Here is an 11,687-nt window from a genome sequence, read left to right on the forward strand (position 1 = left end):
AAAATCTTATTTTTTTAATGAAGGACCGATTGGGACCGGTTGGGACCGGGACCGGGACCGGCGGCCCATAACCGGTTATAGAGTACCTATACCGGTCCTATTATTTTCGATCGGGACCGGGACCGGGACCGAGACCGGGACCGGTTACGCCGGGACCGGTTATGGCCGGTTATGAGAAATGTGAGGACCGATTGGGACCGGCCCGGGACCGGTTTTTGGCCATCTCTATTCTACAGTAATGAGTCTGATTAATTGAAAGTTGGGTCAAATATTAGATAAAGGAAATTCTCAAGATTTTGGGTCCGGCCCACTTAGAAGTTTAACTTATTTTTTTTCTACAAATTCATTTTATGTAATTGTGAACCTCAATCGTCATATCAATAAAATCCTTACTAGTGTAGCCGTGGACTAGCTTGATCAAACCGATCAAGTGAACCACGTAAAATCCTATGTGTTCTTTCTTTTTGTGTTCTTACTTTATCGTCGCCGTGTTTGTGTCAGTGATCTTGAGCATCGTTTTCCCAACAATTTGCCCTTGTTTTAGATTTTTCTAGGTTGTTTGGTTAATGTTTCTTACAGCATCTGCAACGGTTGAATTTTTTTAATAAAAAGAAGTGGGGTCCTGCAAGCCAAAGGACAAATTTTTTGAGGGGTCGTAACTAGGGGTATTTGTGGTGCGGTTTATGTGGTTTGAGCCTACACTTTTCAGTCCAATGATTATACAATCACAAATTCATGATAAACTCGACGATGATGCTTCTATATTCCATAAAATAAAAACTTTCGATACTTACTAAATGTGTAATTCAAAAAGGCGTAATGCAAATGAAATAGTTCGTAATTAATCCAAATATATCTTATAAAAGTTAACCTATAAACAATTTCGATCACAATCTTTGGCAAAAGACAAATGAAAATAAGTCAAACAACAATGTAGAAACTTAAAAGGAAAACTGAAAAATTAATAAATAATGTATTAATTATTTTCATTTGATAAATAATTATATGTATAAATATATATTTAAAAAAACATGTTGTGTGGTGTTGTTTAAACCGCGGTCTAATAACTCAAAACCGCAAACCGTACCGCAAAAGTGTGTTTTGATGAAAATGCAAACTCTAAATCATATCGCAAATGGTTTAAACCGCTTTTTGCATGCGGTGTGGGTGTTTTGCGATGTGGTGTGGCGTTTTGTGCGATTTGACGGCTTAGATGAACACCCCTAATTGTAACCAGAGATGCATAATGATCGGGCTTTTTGGGCTTGGGAAGCCCATTTTCGGAATGCCAAAAAAGGGCATGGATCTTTTTAGGTCTAGTTTGGGATCTTGGGGTTGAAAAAAGATCCATCGAGCTTTTTCATGCTGTGCTTAATCGGTTTTTCTACTTTTTTGGGTTGTGTTTTTTGGGCACCTCCAAAACTCCGATGAGATTGTGCTTTGAGGGTTGACCTGGACCGTGCTTTAGGCTTACTAGGCCCTTTTTTTTAGATCAGATTCGGGCTTGGGCTTTTTTGTACATCTCTGGTTATAAGTTATAACTTGTCACTATAGAATCGAAGAGGGTTTTTGTGGGGAATTTTTTTTTTCACAAACTTAAAAGCTTTCAAGAAAACTCGTTTATGGATGTTATCATGTGGGTGTGAATTTATTATCGTTTAAAATTAGATTTTCAAATGTTTGTAAACAACTATTGTTTTTATGAAAATGGAAAAAGAAATCCAAATTTTGCGATTTCTTGCAATAGTTGTTTCTCAATGAAGGTTTTGATTCATGATTCTATGAAGCAAAAGTTGGCTTTTTTTTTACATGGATGTTTGGTAGTTGTTAAATGGTTTGATGCAGAATGATTAAGAGGTCAGAATGATTAAAAGACTTTCATGATATAATGCAAAGTGAAATATAATTGTTTACAATGAAATTAGGACTCTAAATGGTTAAGGGAGACGCATGATGCAAAACCATTCAGACAATTTTAAAACCATTATGAGACACTTTTTTTTTTGCCAAACAAGATTCACCCGGTAATCGTAACTTTTCTTGATCTCATGAAATTATTACTACATTTGTCCCAAATTGGAATTTTTGGTTGATTTTTGAAACAACGTGATGATCATAAAAGATGAAGAATCTTCAATGGAGGTTATTATAAAAACTCATTTTTTTCACTTTTTATTATCATCTCATCTCCAATTTATCAAATAGAAGTCCGTTAAAAGTTCACGATGGTCTCTTTTTTTGTGGGTCCCATTGATTTTTTTCAACATCAATAATAATTATAAAATCAAGAAAATAAAAATGCCACTTCTCACAAATTTAATGGTAAAAACCAAAGTTTTTATACGATAATCTAAAGAAGATAAGGTTCTTGTAAGAACTCTAATAAGAACCTTACATCGGAGATGCTTTCACAACGGAGAATAACCAACCATGGTTCCAACAATCAATGTCCGTAGGGACAGATTCAGTAATAACTAAGAGGGTGCTTATTGCCCCATTCTATATATCATATCGACACAATGGGAAAAAAGTTATGGATCCGTCACAAACTATATATAATATACATGAAGGGTCGTGTGAGAACAGGAGTGGTGGGAATGTTGCAGTAGTTTGTGTGAGAATAGGAATTGTGGGAATTATAACACCCCCAAAGCCCAAAGCAATGGACTAGCCCAATAACTTCGAATCCAACTTAAAACATGGTGGAAGTTATTGGTAGCCCACTACTTAAGACTTATAAGGAGCTAACAATTCTCACATTCACGAGATATACAGCAACAAGAAGAAGGAAAAGGATATCCATGTGGGACGAGTTTTTACAGGAATGTTGCATTAGGCACCCCTCCACGAAACATTGAAACATTTTTTTTCCTTGTCAACTTGTGTAAATCTTTCGAATCATCAAATTGAGTTACTCGATGATCATATAATGCCAACAGACACCATTGCAGGGGTGGTGTCACGGTCGAATAGTCGTATAGGGTGTATAAATTAATAAAATAGCACAGTAATACAAGACAGATTTCAGGTTCACTTCTAGTGATCAACTTTTTGTCCAAATACAGTAAACCAAAATAAAATGTCAAAAACATATCACTAATTATATGTACCATCACATAATATTGTATTTTAATAAATAAAATATAACTTGATACCTTTATTTGATACAAACATAAAAATTTGAGACTTAATGGACCGGAAGGTTGTTTAAAACCGGTCTAGAATCGGTCCACGTTATATTTTAAAACCGGTTCAGGTCATACCGGATCAAACCGGTCAAAAGCTCGGGTTTGTGATGCAAAGGTTTGAATGCAAGTGTTTAGTGATTCGAGTGATCTACCGGAGAAGACGACGATGATATCATCGCCGGAGTCAATAGCTTTGCGTTCTTCACCTTTAACACGCTGGTCAGCACCGCCAGCGGCGTCACATCTCCGACCACCGTCACCTTCTTGGCATCAAATTCTATTTTGAAAGATGTTACCCCTGAAATTATAAGAGATTCTCAGAAAACAAATGAAGGTTTTGTGATGAATACCCCTTTAATGGTGGATTTTGTCGTAGGAAATATGCAGGTAAAAGTCAGTAGTGAATGATAATACCTTCGATTTTGGATATGTGTTTTCTCATTTTCCTTTCGCAACCTCTGCAGTGCAAGGAGACCTCCAGGACAACCACCTGGTCGGAAGAGGGAGGAGGTGGCGGAGGCGGTGGCGGTGAAGGTGGTTTACGGGTGGTGGAGTAGAGTGAGTCCTGGTTTTTCTTGTTTGAACCTTTGTAATTAAGAAATTCTTGAGGGTCAGGTGGCGGTGGCGGTGGCGCTGGTTTAGGAGGGGATGATGAGAATGAATCATCATCATCATCACTGTTGAAAATGAAAAACCCGAGACCTTCAGTTGGCGGTGGCGATGGTGGTGGTTGTGGTACAGGAGGTGGAGGAGGAGGAGGAGAGGACAGTAAATCATCATCTTTCTTCTTGAAAGCGGTGCTATAATTATGAGATATGAGTGGTTGCCGTGGTGGTGGCGGTGGCGGTGGTGGCGTCGCCGGAACATGGTCAAACTCCGACGAGAAATTGAACGTAGCTCTGTCACTCAACAAACACCTTGATGAAGTTGCTGGGCTGATAAAATCACCTGTCTTTATGAACTCATTATCATCATCGCCACCGACAACCGCAACACTCTTCTTTTTTCGATCACCGGTGGCGGCCACCTGCGCCTGGTGTTTCTTGGCGGTCTCCGACGACTTCTTCTGGTGGTGGGGTTGGTCGGCCGGCTGGGTGATGTTGGCACTAAAAGGAAAGATGCGACCTTGGGCGAGTCTTTTTTCATCTCGGATGATGGGGTTGTGACGGTCGATTGCTCGGCCACCACCACCACCACCATTGGCGCCGCCGTAAGCGGTGGAGGAGGAGGAAGATTCTTGAAGAACAATAGTATCCATTATAACATGGGTGGTGCACTGAAGTTTGAGAAGAAGCACACAACATATGAAACACCTTTCATAGGTGTAGTGGCTTTCGAATAATTGGTTTACTTTTTGAATGTTGATATATGCCATCTTTGGTGTCTAAATTCCTTTTTTTAAGCTATTTTTCCGTATAAACTTATAAATCAGTTTTAAATAATACGTGTAAAAATGCAATGTTTATATAATGTTGTTTTATATGTAAACCGTTCACGATTGTCTTTTGACTTTTTCTGCACTCTGATCAGTCATGAACTTTTAATACGTGAAAGAATCTATATAAAAACTGTATTTTCACATGTGTTAGTACATGAAAACTGGTTTGTAAGTTTGTACGTTCTAAATGATTCTCTTTTATTCTTGTTCTATTTTGGTATTTTCACGAAAACGATATTTTTTTTACCTTTTTTGAGATAAAAGCAAGTTCTGTCCTGCTTAACTTTGTAGGGTTAGCTCAACTGACAATAAGACTTGGGGCAATAGGGATTCTCCTAAGAGGTAACTGGTTCTAGTCCTGTAGAGCCATTGGGGATTTTTCTGGGTGTTCTCCAAGAACCCTAAGATTAGCCGAGGTGTTAGAGCGGCCAAGACACCCACGGTTGACCAAAAAAAAAAAAGATTTGTCCTATTTGTCTAGGATATATTATATTTGTTTGGTTTTACCCATATAAAACTAAAAAAAGTAGAAAAAATCCCGAACCCAATTGGGTCGTTTTTCATGAGGATTAGCCAACGCAAGCTCAGGAAATCTTGTCGAAAAGAGATCAAGTGAGCAACGAAATCGAGTTAGGTCTAGTGGTTGGGTCTTGGTTACAACTAAATCGGTTAGGTTAGATGGTGTTGATCTCATTCATATAACAAACGATGTCGACATGGTACCATCACCATGATTTTGATGTTGATTCTCTTGTACTGTGTGCATGATGGGTTGTACCGCTGTTGTGACGTAAGCGGTTACGCTCACCGCCACCGATGGTGACCGATTGACAAAATAAAATGTTGCAAGACAGAGTTTGGTTGGATTTAAATAGAGGCAAAAGGTGTTTGATCAAAGGAATAAAGTGTTGATGGAATTGTATTCTTATATTCTCATCCATTTGATGCCACACAAACACAACACAAAACCCTTTCTATTCAACATCTTATTCTTCATGATCATGTCCTACATTTGAAAACCATGCTTGGTTTCTAGGTGGTATACTTATAAAAACAACTGCAATACATATATATATATATATATGTATAGACTTGGGATCATGTAAGACCAACCTGTTTTCGTGAGACCCTTGAAACCACTTTTTTTACTTTCACAACGTTTTGCTGTGAAGTTTCAAGTGTAAAAAAGTGGTCTCACGAAAACAGGTTGGTCTCACGTGAACCCAACTATATATAGACTTGGGATCACGTGAGACTAGTTTGTTTTCGTGAGACCTGTGAAACCATTTTTTTACACTGTAAAACTTCATAGCAAAAACGCCGTGACGTAACCTTTATAGTGTTTTTGCTGTGAAAGTTCGGCTTTTTTACGTTCACAACATTTTGTTGTGAAGTTTCAAGTGTTAAAAAGTGGTCTCACGAAAGCAAATTGGTCTCACGTGAACCCAATTATATATATATATATATATATATATAGAGAGAGAGAGAGAGAGAGGTGGGTTATTATACAACTCTTTACATTTGTACAACCAATACAACTCAATCTCAACCGTCCATTTAATTTGATTAATATGTTATTTCATAGAAGTTTTGATTGTTTCATAATATAAAGTATTGATCATAATAAATGAACTATATTCGTCTTCCATAAATATTCAAATCATAATAAATGAACTCTCATCATTTCCATAAATATCACAATTTATTGGATTGCATTGGTTGTACAAATGCGATGGGTTGTATTTGAAACGATCTCTCTCTTTCTCTCTCTCTCTCTCTCTATATATATATATATGTATATATATATATATATATAGGTATGTAGGAAAAGGTTCATTTGAAAAATGGTAAGTATTTGATAAATAAAGAAGTAATCATAACCCTTTTATCTAGTCAACATTTGCGGCTTTTACTGTGAAGCACCAGATAATTCCTCACATGGGTATGCGGAAGATAGAGGGATGGTTTCGTAACTTCTAAAAATGAGCGGCAAATATTTCCAAAAAATAGTTGTTTCTTACAATACATCGCGATCCAATAAGCCGATCAAGCCATTACACCAACCCGAAAGGGGTTCGAGTCGAAAAAAGATTCATAAAAACAAAAATCTAACGCGTACTCTTAACCTCCAAATCAAGAGGAAGAATCGCGGCGTTCCTACAGGAGCGGTGTTGATGCATATCACAACTATATATAAACAAACGTATAGATATACGTCGTTGAATCTATACACGTTAGCGTTTTTCCGGTCTCTCATTTGTCAAATTCGCCTTCGTCTTCTTTCAAGATTCGACTTCTGAAATCTGACGCCATTTGTGGCAGACCCTCTCGGAGCGTGATCTTCGGCTCCCATTTCAGCAGCTCTTTCGCTTTGCTGATATCCGGTTTTCTTTTCTGAGGATCGTCAGCAGTATTCTCTCGGAATTCTATTGCAGCCTTCGAGTCGATAATTTCTTTCACCACCTAAAAAATAATCGAGTCTGAATAGTAGAACACGAAAACCGAAAAGGGTTCACTGGTTCACGTAACTAGTGACCCTGGTTACACGCACTACAACAAAATCAGGTTTATAGGACACCAAAATTGTGTAAGTATCCCAATAGACTCTTTTATAGGACGCCTAAATTGTCAAAGCGTCCTAATATAATACTTTATAGAACTTATGTTTATAGGACCAAACTATAAAGCGTCCTATCTAAAATCATTATAACAGGTTTATAAGACGCTTTCGGCGTTTTAACAATTTTTTTAGTACGCTTTTAAAATAAAATGTCTTATTAGCTATTTCATATGACGCTTTTGAGATATGTCCTATAAACCCATCTTTTTATAGGACACTTTTTAAATAGTGTTGTAAAAAATAGTTAATACGATATTTTATTTTAAAATTGTCATAAAAAACTTATTAAAACACGTAAAAAAACGTCCTATAAACCTATTATAACACTTTTAGATGGAACGCTTTTTGGTTTGGTCCTACAAACTTAAGTCATATAAAATATATTTTTAAGACGTTTCTACATTTTAGACGTGTGTGGTACATTATTTGAAAAAGTGTCTTGTAAAAACAATTGTCCTATAAAAAGAAGTAATTATAGGGCACTTCTCAAAAGCGTCATATAAAATAGCTAATACGACACTTTATTTTAAAAGTGTCTTTAAAATATGTAAGCGTTCTAACAATTATACTTTATATGCTTTGTAGGGCGCTTTAAGGCGTTTTAACAAATTTTTTAAGGCGTTTCTAAGTAAAGTGTCGTATTAGCTATTTTATAGAACAATTTTGAGAAGTGTCATATAAACCCATATTTTTATGGGACATTTGTGTTTATAGTACATTTTTTCAAAAAGTGTCGTATAAAATAACTAATACGACAATTTATTTGAAAACGTCATAAAATTTGCTAAAATGTCGAAATCATCCTATAATAAACCTATTATGACACTTTTAGATATGACGTTTTTTTGTTTTGAACCAGGGGCGGATTAGACGAAGGTCATTGACCTAAACTTTCTTTCAGAAAGTCATGCTCCGAACCGAAAACTCATTTAAGGTCATTTATCCAAAACACCCGAGCCTAAAAGGGCGACCCTGGTGCACCATGGTTCCTCGATCGCCCATCGGTCTAGCCTAGAGGATGACCCTGACTCCTTGGCTTTACACGGGTTACAAACCTCAGCCAGCTCTAACATGGTGAACTCTCCCGGATTGCCCAAATTGAAAGGCCCGATATGATCGCCTTCCATGAGTGCCATCAGTCCATCAACCTGAAATTAAAGCGGTCTTGTTTAACGTTCTATGTAGATATGGACACAGACTAGTCCCGACCGGTCCACGATTTGGTCAAAGTAGTCCAAGAAAAGCCTGGCCCGATCTGACCTGGTTTGAGTAACCGATCAGGACAAGACATTCAGGTCTGGCCCAGTCCGGTCCAGAGACGGCCAAACTGGGCCTGACCCTGCCCAAGACCAGTTACAGGATCGGGACCGATTATACATAGTCCTATTTTTTTTTAAATTTACATTTTTATAAATTATACCAAATCCGAGACGTATTGAAAGCTTCGTGTTTGCTTTCCGTCACCATAAACAGTCATGGGCTGCTTACGAATCGCCTGTAAAACATTGCCATCTTACTGTCAGATCTTTAAGAATTACGACAAAATTGTAAAAAACGTACGAGGTTTTACCTGTGAAACAAAGTTGCTAACAACACGACCGTCATCTAGACACATTCGAGGACCATATGTGTTAAAGATACGTGCAATACGGACCTGTAAAACGAGAATTCTAGTATATACCATACTTGTAACTACAACTTATCAATACTACTCTCGTTCAATCACGCTTAACCGCAGAGTACTGATGAGATAAATGCATCAAATTAAATAAACAAAATCACCTCAAGACCATCGTTTCTATGATAATCCATTGTTAATGTTTCAGCGGTTCGTTTCCCTTCATCGTAGCAACTTCTAACACCTAAGTTATATAATCATGAACGTTATAACGGAACCACAAACGCAAAGATAACAAGATAAAAGGTAAGGATCCACCTATCGGATTCACGTGTCCCCAATACGTTTCCTTTTGTGGATGCTCAAGAGGGTCTCCGTAGACCTCACTAGTGCTCGTAATCAAGAACCGTGCCCGGATTCTTTTGGCGAGTCCGAGCATGTTTAAGGTCCCCATCACATTTGTCTTGTAATCGAACGAGTTAAGGAAACCCTAATTCAGATAATTCAACCTCTAAATGGAAATTGCATTAATCCCAAAACTAAAACCAAAAGGAACCGAGTACATCCCACCTGAAGCAGGGTTTGAGGAGGGTAAGATGTATGCAAACCTGACCTCTACCTGAAAGGTAGAGCGGCTGTTTCCATGAAGACCAACATAACGATAGAAAGACATAGCATAAAGATTTGAAAAGCTAGTTCAAAGAAAGCAATGATGCCTCTTGGGATCACTTTGACTTTCTAAGGTCAAACCGAATAACTTTTGACTTCAAAATTAACGATCGTGTCTTTGGATTTTCACAAAATGTGGATAACTACATTAAACTACATAAGAAATACTACTAACAGAAACAATTCCACAATTGAATTTATGATCACAAATTCCATAATCAAGAAACCCAAAAACATCTATGTTGAACCTCAAAAAAGTCAAACCTTAAGCAATACCAAACTGTTCCTCATGAATTCATAATCAACAAACCCAAGAATCTCCATGCTGAACCCAATAAGTCAAACCTTATATCTTCTACATATCATCTTTAAGGATCTGAATCAATACCCAATTCAAGAAACACCAAGAAAACTATAAAAGAATCATAATGATGCATAAAAATGGTGGGTTTCATCATAAAACTGTAAATTTCTGCATAAAAATGGTGGGTTTCATCATAAACATATGAAAATGGTGCATTGTTGTATCCTGCATTTCAAGATCAAACTATGAATGAAAACATGAAAGGATATGATGGTCTTGACAGGATTATACTTGTAATGAACAGGAGAAGCAGGGCAAGCTAAATGATAGATCTGATCAACCTCCAACAAAATGGGTCTAACAACATCATGTCTAATCAACTCAAATCTAGGGTTCTCAAAATGATGAACCAAATTTTCTTTCCTACCAGTGAAGAAATTATCAAGAACAATAACTTCATCCCCTCTAGCCATCAACTTATCCACCAAATGACTACCCACAAACCCAGCTCCGCCGGTCACCACCGTCCTCATCCTCCTATGAGTAATGGGGGCGGGAATCTTTGCGGCGGCCCCATGATCAACGGGACGGCGGTGGAGGGTGGGGGTTTCACGGTGGGTAATTGAAATTGATCTGGGGAATCTGCGAATTTCGTCTACATTGTTAGAATCGGTGATGGAAAGGGTGGATAAGGAGGGTTGGTAGATGAAGTAGATGGAACCGATCAAGATTCCGATGATGATGAAGAGAAAACGTTGTTCTTTGAAGATGTAAGTGAAGGATCTATGGAGATATCTTGAAGACGATGGGTGTTTAAAGGATTTGGGGGAGTATGGTGGGGTTTGATTGTTGGGCATTTCTTCATCTCGTCTTTGATTTGCATGTGATTGTTTGTGCAATTGCTTCATGGTGTTCATCATCTTTGGTTCCTCTGAAAGGTTTTTTGAAGAATTGAGAAAGAAATTGGAGATGGGTGTGAAGGATTTCTTGATATATTCAAGATTTGGACAAAGATTTGTTGTTGTTTGAGGTCTAAAATGTTGAAAAACAGGGGAATCAATCAAGAAGATGAACAAATTTGTAATGGAGTCAAATTGGTTGCAAAACATCCTCTAAATCTATTTTAGTATATCAACCTACAAATATATACATATTTATTTATTTATTTATTTATTTTTAATTTGATAAATTGACTTCAATATTTGTTTCTAAAATCATTTTTTTCATTTACAATAATGAGATTTTTTTAATTTTTTTGAGAAGGGCAGATATAATATTTTTCGTTAAAATTAATGAATTGTTGAAACTAATTGATTTCATGTTAAAGTTAAAAAATATATATATTTTTGATAACTTTCTGACTTCTTAATTTATCGGAATTACTATATGGATTTCCGATATATCTCCAATTTTCAGCCCACTCAATAAAAGAACTTAATTGTTGAGATATTATGTACAAATAAGGTGGAAATTTGGAGTAATCCAAAATATGGCTATTTTGGATTCATTGAGAAAATTTATTTTGTGTTTCAAATTTATAACCTGGATATCCAACCCGTTATGCGAGTCGACTAAACCTAAGGCGACCACCCGTTTCGTGGGTAGCTCGGAGTTACTACATTTAAACATCTGTGGTTACAAGAGGATTTTTATTCCTCTTTGGATTCGAACATGAAACCTCCAGACACTTTTTACCTTCGGAGTCCAAGAGAGGTTATCGCATGTGCTTGATGTGATGAGTTGGTTTATCGTATTCTTGAGATGCGACAAGTTTGTTTATCGCATCAGTGTGGTGCGAGTGCGACAAAGGTGGTTATCTCATGTGCTTGATGCGACAAATTGTTTATTAT

The 11,687-nt window shown here is 37.1% G+C and overlaps 1 protein-coding gene across 2 annotated transcripts; it reads right to left on the reverse strand.

The window, feature by feature from the left end:
• Nucleotides 1-3,918: 3,918 nt before the first annotated feature.
• LOC112519130 (UDP-glucuronic acid decarboxylase 1-like) lies at nucleotides 3,919-10,745 on the reverse strand. 2 transcript variants are annotated; one of them, XM_025127116.1, is made up of 8 exons: nucleotides 10,107-10,385; nucleotides 9,183-9,330; nucleotides 9,029-9,108; nucleotides 8,817-8,900; nucleotides 8,667-8,741; nucleotides 8,302-8,394; nucleotides 6,911-7,089; nucleotides 3,919-4,049 (listed from the first exon to the last, which is right to left on the reverse strand). In XM_025127116.1, exons 1-8 carry the CDS (start codon nucleotides 10,368-10,370, stop codon nucleotides 3,995-3,997), a joined length of 978 nt encoding a protein of 325 aa, XP_024982884.1. In that variant the 5' UTR covers nucleotides 10,371-10,385; the 3' UTR covers nucleotides 3,919-3,994. The 2 variants fall into 2 exon arrangements, with proteins under 2 accessions (XP_024982884.1, XP_024982883.1); XM_025127115.1 differs by lacking the exon at nucleotides 3,919-4,049 and having other exon boundaries at nucleotides 6,880-7,089; nucleotides 10,107-10,745.
• Nucleotides 10,746-11,687: the final 942 nt, after the last annotated feature.

This window comes from Cynara cardunculus, assembly GCF_001531365.2.
Source record: "Cynara cardunculus var. scolymus isolate 2C chromosome LG 10, CcrdV1, whole genome shotgun sequence".
In the NCBI taxonomy this organism is placed as follows: Eukaryota; Viridiplantae; Streptophyta; class Magnoliopsida; order Asterales; family Asteraceae; genus Cynara; species Cynara cardunculus.

What these genes read in the sequence shown, in the direction of transcription:
- LOC112519130 (XM_025127115.1), bottom strand. Translation starts at nt 10,745, where the DNA reads ATGAAGCAATTGCACAAACAATCACATGCAAATCAAAGACGAGATGAA. An exon ending in GGGACACGTGAATCCGATAG is followed by an intron (nt 9,109 to 9,182) that starts GTGGATCCTTAC and finishes TATATAACTTAG; the next exon opens with GTGTTAGAAGTTGCTACGAT. An exon ending in ATAGAAACGATGGTCTTGAG is followed by an intron (nt 8,901 to 9,028) that starts GTGATTTTGTTT and finishes CTCGTTTTACAG; the next exon opens with GTCCGTATTGCACGTATCTT.